Below are 23,646 nucleotides of genomic sequence, written 5' to 3'. Positions count from 1 at the left end.
TACAAGTGCAGAAGTGCCAAGTTATTATGGGCTGGAGTTGGTAAGAAAATCTTACATTGAGGAGAAAGACTCTTTAACTTTGAAGAATGAGGTATTGGGTTGGCCAAAAAGTTAACAGAACTTTTGGCCAACCCAGTATTTAGGGTAGGAAGAGAAGGGGGTGACAGAGAATGAGGCTGTTGGATAGCATCCCTGATTCAGTGGACATGAGTTTGAGCAAACTCCGAAAGATAGTCAAGGACAGGAAACTTGGTGTGCAATACTCCATGGGGTCACAAAGAGTTGGACACGACTTAGCGACTGAACTGCTAAGTCACTTCAGTCGTGTCCGACTCTGTGTGACCCCATAGACGGTAGCCCACCAGGCTCCCCTGTCCCTGGGATTCTCCAGGCAAGAACACTGGAGTGGGTTGCCATTTCCTTCTCCAGTGCATGAACGTGAAAAGTGAAAGTGAAGTCGCTCAGTCCTGTCTGACTCTTAGCGATCTCATGGACTGCAGCCTACCAGGCTCCTCCATCCATGGGATTTTCCAGGCAAGAGTACTGGAGTCGGGTGCCACGACTGAACAACAACATCATTATTTAGGAAGGGCTTCCCTGGTGGCTCAGTGGCAAAGAACCCGCCTGTCAATGCAGAGTTGTGGGTTCAGTCCCTGCGTTGGGAAGATCACCTGGAGAAGGAAATGGTATCACACTCCAGTATTCTTGCCTGAGAAATCCCCTAGGCAGAGGAGCCTGGTGGGCTACCGTCCGTGGGATTGCAGAAGAGTCCAACATGGCTTAGTGACTAAACAACAATGATATTTAGGGAATCTCAACAATACCTAGCCTAATACATTTTTTTACTTGAGAATGGTTAAATAATAAAAGCCAACCAGAATTTTGGGGTTATAGGAAAAGTCTTAAATGCCTACTTCCTTCTATGTCAAGAAAACATAATAAAATTAAACTTTGTTAAGGGCAAGCCATGCTTTGCCTGGCCAGTGTTGTCATTTTTGGCCTGGGCTCTCTGCGGTTTGGCTTTCACTAGGAGTTCTCTCATCTTGCAGAGCCCGAATACCATCGGTATTCAAATGGATTCATCTCTTCACTTCTGCCAAATATTAAGAAGAGGTGGGCTTCCACCCATAGGAGAGGTTGCAAAGAGAGCATAAAATATAAAAAAAAAACTTCATGGAGACTATCATTTACCCTTTTCCAGTCTACTTTCCAAAATTTTGTTGGCATTAATCCCATTCTCTTTCTCCTTTCCATTGTCGGGGGAGAGGGGAAGAATATGTGCATATGCCCTGGTGTGCACACACCACATCATTTTAGAGTAGCTTCCATAGGGAGCAGAGCTAAATGTGTATTTTAGTGTACTGTCTCTAATTAGAAGTCCATTTTCTGCTTAGGAAAATCTGAACAATGAGCCTGTGTTATCCTCAGGATAAAGTGAAGTGAGCTCTTCCCCTTAGAATAGCACATATCAAAGTTGCCCGGAAGTTTTCTGGATATCTCATTATAAAAAGTCTTTGACTTGGTTGTAGCAGCATTAGTGGCATCTGTTTTGATCCTGTTTGTTGTTTGTGTGCAGGCGTTTTTTGTTAGTCTTCATTTTTTTGCCTCATTATTTCCGGTAGGTGTCTAGATAGTCCATTTTATTGTTTGTATGTTTCTAATTGGGCAGAGCGGAGGTCAAAGTAAAAGAATGGAAATGCTATTCCACTTAAAATACATTATTTTTTGGCAATGATAGGTATGATTTAGTTTTTATTCACTTGGTTTGGGTCATTAGGTACTTATTATATAAAGTTTGTGGCTTTGTTCATCAAACATTTCTGGACATTGGTGACAATGTTGGGTGTGGGGGGCGTCCTTCAACAAGAATGGACTTGGGAGAATTTCACTGGAGGATCTGATGCTCGGCAGTAAGATACACTTTAACTCTTCATTCACTGTGCGTGAGACAGTGGGGCAGAGGAAAACTGCCTTTGTTGACCAGTCCTACATTTAGACATAAGAATGCCAGGAAATGAATTTACTGTGAGAGATAACTGCTAGGAAGAATAAACATTTAGATTTATTTCCTTCATAATAAGAAAGCCTTGAGGTGATTTCAGATGCTACATCTTAAGAGATCTTTATGAGCATGCAGTGCAGAGTACGGAGTATTATAACAGCAGGCGTCTTTAGCCTCCTGTAGCTTGATCCACTCTGGAGGGTGAATACGTCTGTCCACAGGCTTTCAGGCCAGATATCCTTCTTCCTAGTGATACTGCTTGCTTCTTCCCACTTTTAGTTATCCCTGTTCTTCCCCCTTCAGGAAGCCTGATTGGATCGTAGATTTGCTGGATACACATACATGCACCAATCCGCCTGCCCTTTCTTCCACTAACATTTTAGACATTTTATTCCTGAGTCTCCTGCAATTAGATTATTTCATCAATCACATGTTGTTTTTACTTAAGATTTCCCAGGAAATGTTAAACTAACTCCAAATTCTTCTGTAAAAGTTATGATGGACTTTAGTATTTATATTTGGACATGTTACAGACCTCACAGTGTGGGCATGGGAGTTGAAGATAGGGAATGATTGATGGAAACCCACTTACCATGTAAAAATATTGTTTCTGTTGGAAAAGATTCTGATTTTCAAGCAGATGTCACATGTCACACGGTCTGCATTTTAGGGCAGAAGTAAGATCGGGGGGCTTTGAGTTGACCATCTGAATATGTGAATACAGGTGCGCAGAGAAGTATTATAAAGGATGTTTCCAGCTTATAACAGGTTATATATATGTACGTCATATTTCAGAAAATTATTTATCTGGAGTGTATGTTTTCTATAGAAGTAATATACAAATGATTAGACTTCCAAGTCAATTTATAAAAGTATACATATAAGTTTCTGAACTGAGTTCTGGGTGCTAAATCTTGGAACAGGTGGAAAAGGACAGAATTTCTACCTCATTTTTCTAATTCAGGCCAAAATTTAAAGTCCCCTTTTCCCCCATATTATTTTTCTGTTTCTTAGTCCTTTTTGCCACCTAGACTTTCTTGTTGTTGCTAGTTCCATGATGATATCCTGTTACTTTTTTGTAGAATTATAATACAAAAATGTGCTATGCTACCTGCCTACTGTTTCTCCATGCAGAATCAAAATTCTTCTAATCCCAAATGTTAGCAGATCTCTCAGCTAAGTAACGAGAGAATTAGCAGCCTGAGTGAATGACTCCAGTGTGTGGATGATTGCTTACATTGCCTTCTAGGAGACATTAGCATTTTAACAGAAACCTGTTCACGCTAAAGGTTCGTAAGTGGTTGGATTTCACTCATGACACCAAGGGAAATGAAAAATGAAGGCAGTTTGAGAAGGAGGTAGAAGGCTGTATTCGAGGTGGCCTTTTGGGGAGGCGTGCCCTGACACTCCTTAACTTTCTTGCTGAATCTCCATGTTTCTGATCCCTCAGAGTTGTTCCTCTTCTGTAGTTGAATTAGTTGATTAGAAATAAAGGATGTATGGCTATGGACAAAAGAAGTTTGTTTCTTTTATTAAAACTAAAAATTAGCATTTATTTGCCATTTTCCGTATACCATAAAGGTGAAACATTTTTCTATCTTATTTGCCATCTAAACTTATCTGATTGCTTATGAGATGATTTGTGTGCTCTGTTAAGAATTATGAAACATTTCAAAACCCAACAGATGGGAGTAGAGAAGCATTCCATGTCAGTACTGCATGTAGACTTGGATAGACTTGGAATCACTGAATCATGAAATAGGGCTTTATAACATAGGGGAAAGGCAAGCTCCTCTGTTCTTGAGGAGTTAATTAAGGCATGCATGTGATTTTATTAAAGATGAGCCTCTATGCTGCTTCTGTCTACACTAGAATTTCCTTTAATACTATTGTAGGATACAGTTACTTGAGCATATTTTTCAGTGTGTTCTGGCCTAGCATATGCTTTGTTTTGTAGCAGCCTTTTAATTTTTATTTCTAGTTCCTAAAACTACACTGAATAGTGTTTTATGTCATTCATGTCAACAGCACTGCAGAATTTCCCTTGTTCAGTCACGATTCCTTGGATACTGTGGAATGGAAAGAAATAGAGATTTTGTAATGAACTATGAGGATTTTTCACTTTTTCTCCCTCCTCCCTTGGAGGCTGTTCTTGAAGGAATTGAGGGCTTTCCAGGTGGCTCAGTGGTAAAGAATCTGTCTACCAATGCAGGAGACATGGGTTTGATCCCTGGGTTGGGAAGATACCCTGGAGGAGGAAATGGCAACCCACTCCAGTATTCTTGCCTGGAGAACCTCATGGACAGAGAAACCTGGATGGCTACAGTCCATAGGGTCACAAAGAATTGGATGCTACTGAGTACTTGAATGGAGAAGGAAATGGCAACCCATTCCAGTATTCTTGCCTGGAGAATCCCATGGACAGAGGAGCCTGGCGGGCTACAGTCCACGGGGTCGCAAAGAGTTGGACACGACTGAGCGACTTCACTTTCAAGGAATACTGTGTAGGGAAAGTGGAAGTCGCTCAATTGTGTCTGATTCTTTGCAACCCCATGGACTATTACAGTCCATGGAATTCTCCAGACCAGAATACTGAAGTGGGTAGCCTTTCCCTTCTCCAGGGAATCTTCCCAACCCAGGGATTGAACACAGGTCTCCCTCATTGCAGGCGGATTCTTTTTTCTTGTTATTTTCGGTAGTGTCTTATAAGAAACCTATCATATGTGAAGGTTTTATAAAAAATTTATTTTATTTTATTTTATATAAAATACGAATAATATACATATTATTTTTTTAGCAGTCAAATCCTTTTTCAAGTTTAATGATAAGGGGAATGAACAGAACTTAAAAATCTTCATTATAATGATATTTACTCTGGAATTACATTTTTCATACACACACATAATTGTTGGATGTGATTTCTTCCTTTTTTTCCAGGATTTGAATGCACTTTGGGGCTGAGGTGTGTCATTCAGATGGGTAGGAAAAGAATGACCTGATAAAATGATGGCCTGAAACTATTTAAGACACTCCTTTCCCCTTTTGTAAGGTTCTCTTTGATTTCCTCCACCCCCATGACAATGTCTCCGTTGTTGTGTTTGCTCTGTGTATACCTTTCTTTCCTTGGCCTTTTATATTTGCACAGTGTAGTTGTGAGCTAGCGCAAAACACTTAGCTCGAGGCTGGGATGTATGGATTGCATTGTATGCTTCCCAGCACCGTCTCCTGGGTGCACAATAACTGCAGTGTGGAGGGGCCCACACGGAGACAGTGATGGTGTTTTATAGAACGCCAGTGGTGTGTGGCATCAACTGCAATCTGCCGGGTAAGCAGTTGCACAAATTCCTCCAAGTCAAGAGGCCTCCAGAAATGTCATGTTTTGGCCTCAATAGCGAATGCCACAAATAACAGCACAGGCTCCGGGGAACTCCGCGTCTCAGATTCCAGCCTGCCGTTCTTCAGCTGGGCTTGCTATAGATTGCTGAGCCTTCCCAACCCCTCCCAAAAGAAGTTCCCCAAAGCCAGTCTTCTAATCCTTGAAGAATATGTATTTTAAACCTACCTAAATTGTCTTGCTTTGTCTCTGTCCTTTGGATGTCTCTCATGGGTTATGTCATCTTTTAAAGAAAAAAAAATTTTTTTTTGATACCTGGATATAGACCAAAGGACTGTTTAAATTTTTTTTTTTTTTGGTTTAAATTTTCAAGCCATTGATTTTATACTTCTGTTCATTGATATTCTTGGAGTTAGGTAGAGGTAGATGGGGGGAAAGTTGATTGTAAAGCTTGCTGTCATTTAATATAGGAAGTAAGATTTCTTTTTGAAGTGTACTTGCCAAGTTGATTAACTGTTGTATGGCTTTAATTGTTAACTGGTGCTACATTATCAGAATAGAGATGAACACAGTTTGTACTCTATAAAGATTCTAGTGTAAGAAGAGATATAAAGCAAAAGCACGCTTCAGATAGCAAGAAGAAATAACAACGACTGATGTCCTAGGGAAGGAATGTGTAAAGACTGCAAAACCCCAGTCTCCTTTTGGATAAAGGTGGTGCATGGCTGGCTCTTAAGAGAAAGGAGCACATTGGTTTTTCTGCCGACGTCATTCCTTTAGTTCCCAAGAAGTATTTGGAAGTGCTCTAATTACTAAGGAAGAGTCAAATACAATGTAGAAAATTGTACATTGTGAAAATAAAATGTAGGTTTGTGGCTGTTCTAGAATCTAGTTGGCAGTGTGTGTCTAGCTTAGTTCCTTGAATATCTATGGGTTGGTAGTCCATGAGCTCTAGAGCCAGGAGCTTGCATAAGACTGAGAGCCAGAAGACCTGCTTCTGGACTCAACTCTGCCAGCTTAAGTGCCAAGCCATTGCCCCCAATGTATCTTCTGGCCTATAAGTGAGCTGAGTTACTCAATGAAGCGCTGCTATTGGAGACACTGGAGTGAGTGAGACACACTATTACTTAAAGAACCCAGTCTTCAGAAGTAATAAGTATCAAAAGAAGTAGAACTAAAGAGTAAGTACCATAGGTGTAAAATAAAGTACTTAAAGGAGAAAAATATTAGAAGATTGGAATAGGCTTCATGGAGGAGAATTTGGAGCTTTGTCTTAGAGGTAGGGTTTTACATTTGGAAATTAAGGTAGAAAAGAAATTTAGAGCTTGCCTTGGCAAGTTAACTGCCCTTTTTATGTGGGACTGGCAGCACCTGCCCATAGTTACTACAGCTAATGAACCAGCCACATATACTAGTATCTTAATGCACATTGTAAAGCAAACTATCTGTGTATTCCGCTTGGTTGAAAAATGTGTTTGTAGTCCCTTCACGCACCATAATTCAAGTTGTTTATAGAAAAATCAAAACAATGATAATATGGGAAAACTGCCTTCCTGGTTACAGATGTAGAGTACTAATGTTTATGGACATCACACATAGGAATTCAGTTCTTTAAAAGAAATTCAGGAAATCAGACTGAAAAAGTTAGATCAGTTAAACTCTCTATAACCTCAGTTTTCTGATTGTGAAGTGAGATTGAGTGTAGTAATGGAAAGCTTTTTATAATGATATTTAAAATTGGTTATTATTTTAGAATAGTTCAAAAAGTTTCTGTGCTTTCAGCTGCCTTTTAACGCATTCACACAATGTGGCAACATTTTATTAAGTACTTCAGTACATTTAACTTTTTGATCCCCACCATAAGGTGACTCAGGACATGCCTGAGGTTACACGGCAGGTAGGAGGCAGGGCTGGTGTTCAGATCCGTGTCCCGTTCTGCTCTGGTAGTGATGCTCTTATTGGCCTGTTGTTGAGATTGAGGATTCACGTGAATGGTGGTGCATGCCAGAATCTAGGAGGGGAGAAGGAACAATCTCACTTTGCATGCCCCCCACACAAATTTTTTTTTTTTGGTTACACACGTGGCATGTGGGATCTTAGTTGCCTGGACCAGGGATCAAACCCTTGCCCCCTGCAATGGAAGCATGGATTCCTAACCATTCCTGGACTTCCTGTGAATCCCACCCTCAACATTTTCATGTACTTGTATTATGAAATGTATCTTGATTCCTCTTCTCCAAACGATGAGGATTATTACTTATGGAGTGAGTTGTGAACAGCATGAAGGCAAAAAAGAAGTGGTGAGCCACTGGGTCGTGTTGCTGTCAGAGCACACTCAGGCAAGTTTGATTACAGATTAATATTTATGAAATGTAATAACTTGGTACAGTAAATATGTATCATTTACTATGTCTCTGATAATTTGGTATGCTTTCTTTATGAGATTAGAAGAAATATGCTAATTTGTTTGCCTTTTTAAATTAGGTTCCAAGGCAGATCAGTTTTAGGTGTTTTAAGAGTAACTTCTTGAGTTTTCTATTACAGTTTTCTTTCTCTACTCCTTATTCTCCAGCTCCTGTTTCTTCCTCTCTTGTCTTGATGGCTTTGTAGTATCTATTTTTTTTTAAATACACGTCAAAATCTTTTGAATGTTGATGTGTGTAAATAATTAATGGAATAAAGTGATTGTAGGTTAATGGTTTTTATTTTATCTGACTAGAGATCCATTGGGTTTCCTTAGTTTGAGAGTTGTAGCATTTATCATCCGTTACTCTTTTGATTTTAATTTAATAAAATAATTTAAATTTAATTTAATAAAATGAAAACTCTTATTTTATTGTCTTCATCTAGAATTCTGGGAAGGTATATATAGAATAGATCCCCTCTTCTAGCTTACAGGTCTGAAATTCTTTCATAGTCTTTATCTGTCTTTGCTTCATTTTGTGTAGTTTTTTCAGATCTGTCTTCCACCTTTTAACTGTATCAAACCATGCCCATTTGGATTATAATTTAATTATTCTAGTTTTATTTCTAAGTATTCTAATTGGTTCTTTTCAGAAGTTCTGCTTTTTGATAGTTATTTTTTCCTTGGTATTTTAAAATATTTATTTCTTTAAACACATAAAAATGCTAATTTTGTGTTCTGTACTTGATAATTCCATTGTCTGCTGCTGCTGCTAAGTCGCTTCAGTTGTGTCTGACTCTGTGCGACCCCATAGACAGCAGCCCACCAGGCTCCCCCGTCCCTGGGATTCTCCAGGCAAGAACACTGGAGTGGGTTGCCATTTCCTTCTCCAATGCATGAAAGTGAAAAGTGAAAACTTTTCCATTGTCTACTGTCTCTGAATTTCTGACTGATGTCATATCTAATGCTCAATAATAGTAGCTGGTTTCCTTATGTGTCTTTAATCTTTTTGATTATACTTGTTGGGATTTTATCTGTGAGAATCATTTATTTTCCATTTCCTTAAGAATCATTTCAGATGCCACAAACATGGTGAGGTTACGATATTTCTCAGCCGCTTTTACTCATTCCATTCTTGGTGCTTCTCCCATGCACTTTTGTATATGCATCTTTCAGCACATGCCTCTTGGCTTTGTTGCTTTTTTGTCTTCTCCTTCAGGGTGGAGATGCTGAATGAAAGCTTAAGTAATACTTGTGTGCAATTAAGATCTTATCGAGCATTTAAAATATCTATTTCCTGGCGACGGGAAGGAGAGAATCGTGGAGAAGCAATCTGAGCATCTAGAAGATATTTTGGTGCTTGTTGGATGTGGGCTAATGAAAGACAGTTGGGAATAGAATTCATCTGCGATTGAGTGAGGCACTTGGTTTGGCACTTTAATATACACCATCTTCCTGGGTTTATTTGACCCTCACGGTGAGCTGTGAGAGAGCTGCTATCTCATCTTACAGTTAAGGAGACAAAGTGGTTCATCCATTGTTAGACTTGTCCGATAATAGTAAAGTGCTTACAGAAAGTTGAATGAGGGAAGGACTGGGTCTGACTCCAACCCCTGTGTGAATGCCTCCCTGTGCTGCCCAGCGTGCCAGCACCAGACTGTGGCAATGAGCTTTGTGGATACTTTGCTCTTAATCTTTTAGGGGAATTCTGTCCATGAGAGCATGTTTCTATTTTTGAAATGGAAAGCAGTGAGAAAGTATGATTTATTAATAAAAATTGATGGCAAGGCAATGTTGGAATGTGGTTTTCTCTTTGAACTGAGGTATGTGTTACTATTTATAGACGTCAGTTGTCTTAACTATCCTTTTTACCCTAATTTCAAATAACATTCCAACCAAATAAAATAGCATGAATCTCCTTTGAGGCTGTCACATTTCACCGTGATTTTTTAGGGCTAATCCGTTTCAGTAGTTAGCTTATTTGAAAGGAGTTGTCATTCTGCCAGAGGTTTCCTAGAGGTAACACCTTTGCTTGGAAACTGTATTTGATTACAGGCCGACTGCCTATATAAGCATCCATTGAGTTCTTAGTGTCTTTCTATGAAATCTTCTGTGACCTAATTTATACCTCCTTATAAGTGCGTAGTGTGTGATGAACAAGTAGACAGATGTGGCGAGAGCTCTAACAGTTTTCTCCCTTTGCTACCTTAGATAAGAACACTTCCTAATTATAAAGTAGTCACTGGAATTATCAGTACAACTGTGGTCAGTCACTGTGAGCCTGAGTGGTAGCTGTCACTACATTTAAAATAAGTATGTCACATAGAGTATGCTGTATTATTGTATTTTCATTTGATTCAACAAGCATCTATTATGCTGGGCAATCTTCTACTCTCTAGAGACTGAACAATATTGTTGAAATTAATGTCAGAGGAATTGAATTCTATCTTATTGATTACCTTTAAAATATTTTTTGCTATTATTTGCAACCAAATCTCATATCTATTCCAGGCACTTATGAAGAGATAATGGATTTTACTGCACATTTAAGAAAGTAACTATCATGATATGAGTCACCTTCTCCTTGTAAAGTCAATTAAAATACCTCCAAACTCAGAGTCTTGATTATATAGATTAATACTTGCTTGCAGATAATGAAATTCAGAAACTTTCATTTTAGAAGCTTAATGCTAAATTTCATGTAAGTGAAATTAGTTATTTTTCATGTTTAAAAACTCTCCAGCTTTTAATAAGAGCCAATATTGACTAAGCCCTCACTATCCACACACTGTTCTGAGCTCTCATCATGTGTTACAAGTCATTTAGCACTTAACCACATCCTGTATGGTAGATTCCATTATCATTTAATAGATGTACAAATTAAGGCAAATAGAACTTAAGTGTCTTGTCCCTGGTCACATAGATTATAAATAGTGAAAAGGCATTTAGAACTTTGGAATTTGGAATCTGGAGCCCAGTACTCTCATTTATTACACTATATCTGTGTGTACTTTAAATGTGTGGACATATAAACACTTACCTGTTTCATGTATACTTTATCATTGTTTGAATCTGTAGCGAGGTGGATAGCACATTGCTTGTAATGTTGAAATCACGTAATCTGTGTGGCTTTTCTCCCTCTTCCCTCTACTATTTAATGTAATTCTTTTCCTAAAAAAAAAGTGTTTAACTATAAAAATTTGATAATAAAGGTTGTAGATTCTCCTTCACAAGTGTTTCAGGCATGGATTTCTTACCTCTGCTTCCATAAATAGAGGAGAGAAACACACACTTGAATCAAGTTTCTGTGAAGGCTTTATCTTTTGAAAACCCTTATCAGAGTTGTCCTGATTTGAAATTGAAATGTCTTTTATATCTTACTCCATTTTTAAAGATGTCTGTGTGGCAAGCATTCATTTTCACACTCTGGATGAACTAACTAGTAGACATTTCGATAATGTGAGGCATTTGTCTCGAGGATGAACATGTCTATCTTCTGGCTTGTTCCTTTCTCACTTGCAGTCCAGGGATGGTTTATATCCATGCAGGGGAAGGAGTGTGTGTGTGACTCAGCTCTGCACTTGGTGGTTCCCAGGGCTGTGCCTTTTAATTGGAGTCACCACTTTGTTTTGACATTGATTAAATAGTGAAATTTTCTTCTGAAGCTGTCATAGGCTTTTATATATCTTGATAGTAAATTAAATCCTTGGAGGCAGCTGATTTACTGTCTCAGTTTCATTCTCTTTTATTTTTAGGATTTGTTCTAAGGAGTGAATGCCATATTATCCTCCAGAAAAAGTGTAACTTTGTATTGAAAAACATAATTTCTACTCTACAGATACTTGGGAATAAAAATCAAACTTAAGTGGTGATGGGATGATTCGTGTTAGGGTACACGGAGCTTAATGATTTTCCTGGGGAGAGTGTGCATGAGCCACTTTGAGGAACTGAGGGAGGCAGCTTAGACATACTTTTGTACTATTTTAAAAACAAATAAGTGAACTCTTTAAGCATTTTACTTTTTTTAGTTTTTGAAATATTAACACGGAGTAGCAGTAAAGCCTAGACCATCTGGCTAATCATGCTTTCATTTTAGAACTTAATGTTTTGTGTGGGAGTGGGGAGTTTAAAATGAAAAAGTTATGAGTCATTTTTGGGTATTGTTTTAATAGAGGATTGGAAAATAAATATCATATTAATTTATGCTAGATAATTTTTCTGATATGATGTCCTTGATTTATAGCACTCATGGACCTTTAGTGCTTGAAAAGTAAGGATGTTATTCTTTTTCCTCAGAAACGTGCAAAGGGGCAAGTGTTATTTGACAAAGTGTGTGAACACCTCAATCTCTTGGAAAAGGACTACTTTGGACTTATGTTTCAGGAGAACCCTGAGCAGAAAGTAAGTGAAGTTATCTTAAGTTTGTTTATATTGTCTTAAAAAAAAAATCTGTGTGTTTCTCTTAACTGGTGTAAAATTTAGTTTTCAGATAACTTATTTTATGTTTTTATTGTGACAGTTTATATTCATTGTGGTGGTGGTTTAGTTGCTAAGTTGTGTCTGACTCTTGCGATCCCATGGACTGTAGCCTGTCAGAGTCCTCTGTCCATGGGATTCTCCAGGCAAGAATACTAGAGTGGGTTGCCACTTCCTTCTCTAGGCGATCTTCCCGACCCAGGAATCGAACCCTGGTCTCCTGCATTGCAGGCAGATGATTTACCAACTGAGCTATGAGGGAATCCCCAGTGTTCATTGCAGGAATTTGGAAATGTTGAAAACTTTTGTTTTCATGTATAACTTTTTGCTGTTGTGGGTGGGTGTGTATGCTTTTCCACTTGTATTTTAAACAGAATGGAATGTCTTATCCTACATGAATTATTAGAAACTGAAAGAACTGGTTTTAAAATTTTTATTTTGAATTTTTAGCTCTTGAATTCACCTGTATTCTAGGAGTTAAGCTTGCCAAAAAGCAGGGAAGGAGGCATATTGGAAGAAATATCAGGTGTCCATGGGGATTGGGAGAAGGCAATGGCACCCCACTCCAGTACTTTTGCCTGGAAAATCGCATGGATGGAGGAGCCTGTAGGCTGCAGTCCATGGAGTCGCTAAGAGTCGGACACAACTGAGCGACTTCAGTTTCACTTTTCACTTTCATGCATTGGAGAAGGAAATGTCAACCCACTCCAATGTTCTTGCCTGGAGAATCCCAGGGACGGGGGAGCCTGGTGGCTGCCGTCTATGGGGTCGCACAGAGACGGACACGACTGAAGTGACTTAGCATAGCATAGCATAGCATAGCATGGGGATTCACCAGGCAAGATACTGGAGTGGGTTGCCATGTCCTTCTCCAGGGGATCTTCCCAACCGAGGGATTGAATCCAGGTCTCCCACATTCCAGGCAGATTCTTTACTGTCTGAGCTACCAGGGGCGCCCAAAAAGCAGGGAAAGAGGAATATTGGAAGAAATATCAGGAATACCCATCTTGTCTGGAATACCCAATACTTGTCTGGAGGTTCAGGAGAGTGTTGGCCTTGCTGAATACATTAGTGATTGTGTAGGGATGAAGGTGTTCCTTACCCTGTTGTGTGGGTTATTGGGAGCAAAACAGAACGCGGAGTCCAGCTTGACTCAAGTGGTAGAGTGATTGATTGATTAATTGATTTGGGCTGTACCAGGGTAGATTTGTGATCAGTTTATTGTCTGTCTGTAATTTTGTTGCACTTCTGTTTTTCTAGCATGCTGTTTCTGAACCTTTTTATCATAAGATGATGATATAAATGGGTTTATTCTCACTGTGTGCTTAAGTTGTCTGTCCCATTTGATTTAGTAAATTAATTAAACAACCCACAATAGCCTGCTTTTTATATGTACAAATGGCAAGAAAAAAAAATAATACAAACTTTTCTCACTCTCATATTTTCCCATGGAGTCAGAGGAAAATGTTTTAATACACTCTTTTAAGTTGTTTTCTGGAGGTGCGCAAATTAAACTGACAAAAGATGACTTTTATTCATGTGAGTAAGTGGGAGTTCACAGAAAACTGTGACTGCAGGAAGTGGTTAGGGCATCTTAACAGAGGAAAGAGGTAGGAGAAGACACTTATGGAAAATGAGTGGCTTTTGGGAAAGATGAGGGCCCTGTGGGAGAACAGGTGGGAGACAGGCTAGTTTTGTGCCAGTGTCTGTCTAGCTGAGGGCTTCTTCTCTCAGTTATAAGAGTCAGTCTTCACTGGTTGGAAGGAACCTTCCAAGGAAGGGAAGAGATTTATGACAACCTAGTTCTCCTACTTCCAGGTAAAAGGAAAGCCTGTTCATATGTGTCTGCAGCTCAAAGTGGTGTTTATCCACCATGGTGCGTTCTGGACCCTGTCCATGGTGACTTGAATTGGACATAGACGTCCAGGGTGTAAGAATCGAACTGCAGGTCGGAAGGGAGTGGAGTTTGCCAGAGCCCACTGTCTTCTGAGTAGAGGTGACTTGGTATATCTGGAGAAGGAAATGGCAACCCACTCCAGTATTCTTGCCTGGGAAATCCCATTGACAAAGGAGCCTGGCGGGCTACCATCCATGGGGTTGCAAAGAATTGCACATGACTGAGGGACTAAACGACAACAGCAAGGTCTTAGTTGTAGCAGTTGCTGCTGCTGCTGCTAAGTCACTTCAGTCGTGTCCGACTCTGTGTGACCCCATAGACGGCAGCCCACCAGGCTCCCCCGTCCCTGGGATTCTCCAGGCAAGAACACTGGAGTGGATTGCCATTTCCTTCTCCAATGCATGAAAGTGAAAAGTGAAAGGGAAGTTGCTCAGTCGTGTCCGACTCTTCACAACACCGTGGACTGCAGCCCACCAGGCTCCTCCGTCCATGGGATTTTCCAGGCAAGAGTACTGGAGTGGGGTGCCATTGCATTCTGTGAGTTGTAGCAGTTAGGGATCCTTAATTGCTGCATTTGAACTCCTCATTTGCTGGACGAGTGGTCTAGTTCTCTGACCAGGGGTCCAACCCAGGTCCTCTGCATCGGGAGCCTTAGCCACTAGACCACCAGGGAAGTCCCCTGAAGTGGTAGGTTTGATCAGCCAAGATTCTGTGAAGATCTGCCTGATCCTAGAGTGTACTGAGATGGTTTCTGCTCCAGGACTTTCTTGAGACGCTGCTAAGCAGGACCTTCAGAGTGCTGTAATGCTTGATGCTAATTCCAGGGACCTTCAGGGCTTCTGCCATTCCCTAAGCATATTAAAGAAAGAAATATTCACCAGTTCTGGCAATTAACCAGACTTAACCTCTAGCCTTCTGTCTTTGTCAGTTTGAGCTTCTCTAACAAAGTGCTGTTAGTTCTAAAAGGTTCCAAAAGGTCTTGTAGGTCTTCATAGAACTGTTCAACCTCAGCTTCTTCAGCGTTACTGGTTGAGGCATAGACTTGGATTACTGTGATATTGAATGGTTTGCCTTGGAAACGAACAGAGATCATTCTGTCATTTTTGAGATTGCATCCAAGTACTGCATTTCGGACTCTTTTGTTGACCATGATAGCTACTCCATTTCTTCTGAGGGATTCCTGCCGCAGTAGTAGATATAATGGTCATCTGAATTAAATTCACCCATTCCAGTCCATTTGAGTTCGCTGATTCCTAGAATGTCAACGTTCCCTCTTGCCATCTCCTGTTTGACCACTTCCAATTTGCCTTGATTCATGGACCTGACATTCCAGGTTCCTATGCAATATTGCTCTTTACAGCATCGGACCTTGCTTCTATCAGCAGTCACATCCACAACTGGGCATTGTTTTTGCTTTGGCTCCATCCCTTCTTTCTTTCTGGAGTTATTTCTCCACTGATCTCCAGTAGCATATTGGGCACCTACTGACATTCCAATCCCAAAGAAAGGCAATGCCAAAGAATGCTCAAACTACTACACAGTTGCACTCATCTCACATACTAGTAAAGTAATGCTCCAAATTCTCCAAGCCAGGCTTCAGCAATATGTGAACCATGAACTTCCAGATGTTCAAGCTCGTTTTAGAAAAGGCAGAGGAACCAGAGATCAAATTGCCAACATCCACTGGATCATGGAAAAAGCAAGAGAGTTCCAGAAAAACATCTATTTCTGCTTTATTGACTATGCCAAAGCCTTTGACTGTGTGGATCACAAGAAACTGTGGAAAATCCTGAAAGAGATGGGAATACCAGACCACCTGACCTGCCTCTTGAGAAATTTGTATGCAGGTCAGGAAGCAACAGTTAGAACTGGACATGGAAAAACAGACTGGTTCCAGATAGGAAAAGGAGTACGTCAAGGCTGTATATTGTCACCCTGCTTATTTAACTTATGTGCAGAGTACATCATGAGAAACGCTGGACTGGAAGAAGCACAAGCTCCAATCAAGATTGCCTGGAGAAATCCCAATAACCTCAGATATGCAGATGACACCACCCTTATGGCAGAAAGTGAAGAGGAACTAAAAAGCCTCTTGATGAAACTGAGAGTGGAGAGTGAAAAAGTTGGCTTAAAACTCAACATTCAGAAAACGAAGATCATGGCATCTGGTCCCATCACTTCATGGGAAATAGATGGGGAACCAGTGGAAACAGTGTCAGACTTTATTTTTGGGGGCTCCAAAATCACTGCAGATGGTGATTGCAGCCATGAAATTAAAAGACGCTTACTCCTTGGAAGGAAAGTTATGACCAACCTAGATAGCATATTCAAAAGCAGAGACATTACTTTGCCAGCAAAGGTCCGTCTAGTCAAGACTATGGTTTTTCCAGTAGTCATGTATGAATGTGAGAGTTGGACTGTGATGAAAGCTGGGTGCCGAAGAATTGGTGCTTTTGAAGTGTGGTGTTGGAGAAGACTCTTTGAGAGTCCCTTGGACTACAAGGAGATCCAGCCAGTCCATTCTAAAGGAGATCAGCCCTGGGATTTCTTTGGAAGGAATGATGCTGAAGCTGAAACTCCAGTACTTTGGCCACCTCATGCAAAGAGTTGACTCATTGGAAAAGACTCCGATGCTGGGAGGGATTCGGGGCAGGAGGAGAAGGGGACGACAGAGGATGAGATGGCTGGATGGCATCACTGACTCGATGGACGTGAGTCTGAGTGAACTCCGGGAATTGGTGATGGACAGGGAGGCCTGGAGTGCTGCGATTCATGGGGTCGCAAAGAGTCGGACACGACTGAGCGACTGAACAAATTAACTAACAAAGTGCTGTAGACTGAGTGACTTATAAACAATAGACTTGTGTTTCTCATTGTTTGGGAGCCTGGGAAGCCAAGCAAGGTGCCCACTGATTCAGTATGTGTGTGGTAAGGGACCTTTCCTGGCTCATGGACCTCCTGTGGTATCATTACATGGTGGAACGAGCAGAAAGGCTCTCCAAAGCCTCTTTTATAATGTCGCTAATTGCACTCATGTGGGCTCCACCTTCATGACCTAATCACCCCAAAAGCTTCAACTCCAAATACTGTCATATTGGGGATTAGGTTTCAGCATATGAATTTTGGGGAAGGACACAAGCCTTCAGTGTCTGTCACTCTCCTCATTGTTAAGAAAGTTCTTTTTCTACTTTACTTTCTGAGTATTTTAACTCTGGTGGAGAAGATACTGATGTAGGGTGAAGAGTGAAGGCTGGGTCCAGGGTTATGCCCTAAAGGGAAGCCCTTTGGAATCTGTTAGATGGTGGCTATGGGCAGACTCACTGTGATGGTTTTGAGGATGCCCAGAATGCTTGGTCACAGTGTGACCTTTGCAGTTACCTCCCAACATCTAATATTCATCTCACAGTCAGTTGGTAGGTGAATATAGACTGTAAGTTTTATTTATCCGCAGGCCTTCATTATTTGTATTTATACATCCTGGTAATGAAATGCAGGGTACAAACAGTGGTGATTATATATAAATTGAATTTTCTCAACTTGCTGCATTTTAAATCCTTGATACCTAATTTGTGGTTTAATTCCACATTGAAACTGAAGACAATTAAATTGCATGCCTACCCACTGAATAGTGTGTAAGCGTTCTTATTAGAACTCTGTTTAGAATATTTTTCTTAGAAGTAATAACATATTAGACATTCAACTAAATAAACTAGGCGCTCTTTCAGACTTTAAATTATAAGGTAGTCTTGATAATGTTTCCAACCATGTGCCCTTCTGTTGGCCCTCAAAGCTGTTAGAGAGAAAGTGATGGAAATTTGGCTAGGAGCACTTAATCTTTCTTAAGAAGGAAAACCATCAGTATGTTGTAAAATATGTAGAATAACTTCTTTAGAAACATGATATGCTGTACTAAGACATACAGTATTTCTGCAAAACTAGAGTTGCATGATAAAGAGTGGTATTTAGATAGTAGGAGTCTCTATTTTTTATTTTGCTGACTCTTAATATATGTGCCTGATCCATGTCTTTCTCCTGAATCTCAGACTCATATACTTCACTCTCTACTGGACACTACACTCATTTGTCTAAAAGCCAACTAGTCTTCTGAACTTCATCTATTCCCTGAAGAGTGGAATAGATTGCTTCCACTTTTTATACCTCTTTTCATTGCTTGTCAGTCAATAAGTTCTGTCTTCTACCTGCTGACATCCTGGTTCTTTTTGTCCAGTGTTCTTGCTTTGGTTTATGCCCCTGTCGTCCCTTGCTTTGAATGTTTTATTAGCCTCCAAACTGGTTTAACTGCCCAGTCCCAGACCTCTGTGATCATTCTTCTCCCTACCGCTAGATGGAACTTTCGGGAAATAGCCCATCTTGGCACTCCTTACGTAAAACCACTTAATGGATGCAATCTAACCCTCTTAATGTGGTTTACAAAGCTCTTGGTCAAGTGACTGTGGTCTGCTTCTCTGTCTTCATTTCTCAGTAACTTCTCACAAAAATTCCTATTCAATTCACACCATATTTCTCTCATAAGGGAAGCTTTGCCAGTCCATAGTATATCTGCTTGAACATACTATCCCTTGTATTTGGAATATCCTTCTCATTATTTTTCTTTTTTTGAATCTGAATGTCTCTTATTCCTTAAGATCCAGCTTAGGTACCCTACTCTATGAGATTTTTCCTTGGCTGTTTTCCACCCTCATTTTTCCTGGCCCCAACTCAAGGAGAGTTGATAGTTCTGTCATCTAGACATTTCAGTTCAGTTCAGTCACTCAGTCATGTCCGACTCTTTGCGATCTCATGGACTGTAGCATGTCAGGCTTCTCTGTCCATCACCAACTCATCCTCTTTTGTCCCCTTCTCCTCCTGCCTTCAATCTTTCCCAGCAATAGGGTCTTTTCCAGTGAGTCAGTTCTTCACATCAGGTGGCCAAAGTATTGGAGTTTCAGTTTCAGCATCAGTCCTTTCAATGATTATTCAGGACTGATTTCCTTTAGGATGGACTGGTTGGATCTCCTTGCAGTCCAAGGGACTCTCAAGAGTCTTCTCCAACACCACAGTTCAAAAACATCAATTCTTAGGCGCTCAGCTTTCTTTATTGTCCAAATCTCGCATCCATACATGACCACTGGGAAAATCATAGCTTTGACTAGTTGGACCTTTGTTTGCTAAAGTAATGTCTCTGTTTTTGAATAAGCTGTCTAGGTTTGTCATAGCTTTCCTTCCAAGGAGCAAGCATCCTTTAATTTCATGGCTGCAGTCACCATTTGCAGTGATTTTGGAGCCCAAAATAATAAAGTCTGTTACTGTTTCCATCATTTCCCCATCTATTTGCCATGAAGTGATGGGACAGGATGCCATGATCTTAGTATTCTGAATGTTGAGTTTTAAGCCTACTTTTTCACTCTCCTCTTTCACTGTAATCAAGAGGCTCTTCAGTTCTTCACTTTCTGTCATAAGGGTGGTGTCATCTGCGTATCTGAGGTTATTGACATTTCTCCTGGCAATCTTGATTCCAGGTAGACATCTAGACATTTAGCACAAATGTCCATCTAGACATTTAGCACACACCTTATTTATCAGTCTTTCTCCCCATTGTTCTAGAAACTGTGTAGCTTCTGTATGTCTCAGTTCAGTTCAGTCTCTCAGTCGTGTCCGACTCTTTGCGACCCCATGAATCGCAGCACGCCAGGCCTCCTTGTCCATCACCAACTCCCGGAGTTCACCCAGACTCACGTCCATCGAGTCAGTGATGCCATCCAGCCATCTCATCCTCTGTTGTCCCCTTCTCCTCCTGCCCCCAATCCCTCCCAGCATCAGAGTCTTTTCCAATGAATCAACTCTTCGCATGAGGTGGCCAAAGTACTGGAGTTTCAGCTTCAGCATCATTCCTTCCAAAGAAATCCCAGGGCTGATCTCCTTCAGAATGGACTGGTTGGATCTCCTTGCAGTCCAAGGGACTCTCAAGAGTCTTCTCCAACACCACAGTTCAAAAGCATCAATTCCTTGGCGCTCAGCTTTCTTCACAGTCCAACTCTCACATCCATACATGACCACAGGAAAAACCATAGCTTTGACTAGACGGACCTTTGTTGGCAAAGTAATGTCTCTGCTTTTGAATATGCTATCTAAGTTGGTCATACCTGTGTGCCATCTCACACCCATTAAGATGGCCGCTATTAAAAAAAAAACAAAATAGAAAATAACAAGTGTTGGCAAGGAAGGATGGTGAAAAAATTAGAAAACCTGTACACTGGTGATGGACAAGTAATATGGTGCAGCTATTAGGGAAACAGTGTAAAGTTTAGTCAAAAAATTATAAATAGGATTGCCAAGTGATCTAGTAATCTCACTTTTGGGTATATATCCCAAAGAATCAAAAGTAGGATCTTGAAGAGGTATTTGTACACCCACGTTCATTTCATCACTACTCACAATAGCCAAGAGGTAGAAGCAGCCCAAATGTTCCTTGATGGATGAATTAGATAAACAAAATGTGGCATATTCAGAATATAGTGAATGGAATGTTTTTGAGCATTAAAGAAGGAAGTCTTGTTAATCCTGTAACATGGATGAACCTAGAGGATATTACACTGAATGAAATGTTTAGTTACAAAAGACAATTACTGTATTAGTCCCTTGTATGAGGTATTCCCTAGTCAGGCCCATGGAAAAACAGAGTAAAATGGTGGTTACCTGGATTAGAGGGAGGAGATAATGGAAAATTGTTGTTCAGTGGGGATAGAGTTTGTTTTGCAAAATGAAAAAGTTCTAGAATCTGTTGCACAGCAATGTGATATAGTTAGTTCTGCTTATCTGTACAGTAAATGTTGGTTAAGAGGATGAATTTTATGATTTTTTTTTACCACATTAAAAAAAATTACTACCCGTGTGCAAACTAGTATGCATCTGCAACTCTGGCAGTGAATAATTAAGACATAAATTCTGCCTTCACGAATGTCCCCACTTAGTTTCAGTTGAGAAGATTGAGTAATTTGGGTTTTTTTTTTTACTCTGTTAATAAATTTTGACTACTGTTCTATAGGAGGAGTTCAGGTTACTAACAGGGAAGGCTTCCTAGGAGAGGATTATGCTTAGGCAGAGACCTGAAGTTTGAGTGGGCTTTGGCTGGGCCAAGGGACTTAGGAACCACACACATAGGGCCCTGAGTAGGAACAGCTGACCGCTTGCAAAATGAAAAGAAATCTCTTGTGGCTAGTGAGGGGAGACCGAGTGTTGATAGGGGTCAGGTTACGCAGGGCCATCTAGGCTGTATATTTATTTATCAAGGCTTGGGAGATCTCCTTTATGCTCAGAAAAATGATGGCATTGATAAGCTGATGCAGTGATATGAGACAACCAGTCTTGCCTTTAAATGATCTGAGAGAGTGTGAGCAGGACTGTTCACCCAAAGCACAAAAGGAGCCTCAGTTGAGGTTATGGTAGTTGAAAGTAGACAAGCAAATGATTTAAAAGAGATATGGATTGCTTGCTGTTGACAGTCCAGCTGGGATCGTAAAATTGTGATGGCAGCAGAATATACTGTGCTTCTCTAATTGCTCTCTGGGCGTAATAGTGGAGAAATGGGGTGTTATGTTCACAGTGGTTATGGTAAAAGGGCAAAAGGTTGAGAAAGCTGGAGATCCTGATGCATAGGTAATCAAGCTGATTGATTCATAAGATCAATCATAAGGAAGGAACATAAGCTGAAAGCCCATGAAGCTGAAATGGGCTGATAGGCTGGGAGAAAATGACCAAGGGATAAAAGTTCTAAGTTGAAGGGCAGGTATGGTGAGAATAAATCGGGAGAAGACTTAGGAGAAGAAATGATTGCATCTGAGAATGGAATGATGACTTCTAATGAGGTGGAGAACTCTGTGTGGTGACAAGCCTGAGTGTTCAGCCATGAAAAGGTTTGGCTGAAATCAAAGAGAAGCTAAGGTCATTAAGGCAGGATTAAGGTAAGGTTAAGTTTGGAGGGGTTCTCCATAGGGTTCTCATGGACAAGAAAAGCTGTTAAACCAAGAACTCATAATCTCGTGTTTTTAAGTGTATAGTTTCTCTTCCAAAATGTGGGATGAAAATGCTCACAAAATTAGGCACACACTTTATTATCTAGACCTTAACTATAGAACAGTGGGAGAATAAACAGTGGGGTGTCCTTTCTGAACTACTTTGCAGAAAATGAATGCACACATGTAATTGGCATTGCCAATATTTAATTATTTCATATATAATCTGATTTTCCTATGTAACTTTTGTGTTGTATAATTTTCTTATTCCTTCTTGCTTACATAGCTCAAATCTAGTTCTTAAGACACCTGGGCAAGAGAATCTTTATTTTTCCCAAGATAAATTTGTATCATGTCCTTTTTTTCCCCCACAGAAGCTTATTACTGTTGCACTAACTCACCTCATGCAGTTTCAACAATGAGATGCTACAGGATATAGGAATTTAAACTACTTTTTTTTATGCTGAATAGTATCTGTGTTTATAGATATTTCAGTCACTTATCATTGTAACATATTATAATAAGAAGGTGAGGTAAAGCTGTGGTTATTTGTATGAACACTTTCCAAGGAGAGGAAAGTCTAATCTTTGTTTTAGTGTAGTGCTGTGTGTCTTATGGTTGGAAGCCTTTCACTTCACTCTTGAGTATGAAAATCTATCATTATTAATGTTAGAACCTTTTAATGTCTGCAGAGAACTCATATACACTTTATTGTGGAAAATTTGTTAAAAATATGTGAAATCAAGCAATGTGTTATTCTTTTATACACAGAATCCAAGTCTATATAGTTCTTGTATTCAGGTCTAAATGGAACCATCATTAAGAGTTTTGGATTGTCTTTAAAGGGAAAATACTGCCTTGAGTTTTTGATGTTAATAGAATCTGGCATCTGGCCCAGGGATTTTATTGTCATTTTGCTTCTAGCTATATTGAAAGGGGAGCTTGTTTGAAGTGTAGCTGATACCCACAGCTACATTTATGAAAATTGATTAATGCATTTCTCTGATAGTCAGACCATTTCCTCCCCCTACCAAAATGAGACCTAAAAACTCTAGTATTAAACTATTTGTCATTTTTAAACTGTTCTTTAATAAAATTCTATATTCAATCCAGATACACCTTATAATACCACAGATAGGAGTTGGAATCACGTTCTCCCAGATGCATAGTGAGTATTTCACTGTAGCTTAGAAGGCCTGTGACGTTTCTGCTAACACCTTCATGATGGCAGTGTACTATTAGACTTAATTTAGACAGAGGTATGTACAGTAAAGTAGATCTGCTTCAGTGCTGTATATTCTTAAAGGAAAATGCAGATTTCAGACAAAATTACTCTTTACCATCTGGTGATATGGTGTGTGTTAGGTTAACTTTAATCTCTCTCACTGGCAGAATTGACAAGCACCAGTTTTTAAGGCATGACCAGCCATTTTGAAACACTTCTAACTCTGGGATCTAGGTGTTTCTGTTAGAAAATAAATGAGAATCACTTTATTTAACACTTTGCTGAGACTCAGTGTT

The 23,646-nt window shown here is 39.9% G+C and overlaps 1 protein-coding gene across 50 annotated transcripts in view; it reads left to right on the top strand.

The window, feature by feature from the left end:
• The window catches only part of EPB41L2 (erythrocyte membrane protein band 4.1 like 2), a 210,971-nt gene that overhangs the window by 112,129 nt on the left and 75,196 nt on the right, over positions 1-23,646 (top strand). For all 50 annotated transcript variants that reach the window (XM_086316523.1, XM_086316516.1, XM_086316521.1 and 47 more), the window contains one exon: positions 12,037-12,141. In XM_086316523.1, the coding sequence (XP_086172649.1) occupies positions 12,037-12,141 (105 nt within the window). The remainder of the gene's footprint in view (positions 1-12,036; positions 12,142-23,646) is intronic.

The sequence above is a fragment of the Bos grunniens genome, chromosome 9 (assembly GCF_055505025.1).
Source record: "Bos grunniens cultivar Pamir isolate PY7600 chromosome 9, Bosgru_T2T1.0, whole genome shotgun sequence".
Taxonomy (NCBI): Eukaryota; Metazoa; Chordata; class Mammalia; order Artiodactyla; family Bovidae; genus Bos; species Bos grunniens.
This window is presented reverse-complemented; position numbering and strand designations above follow the sequence as displayed.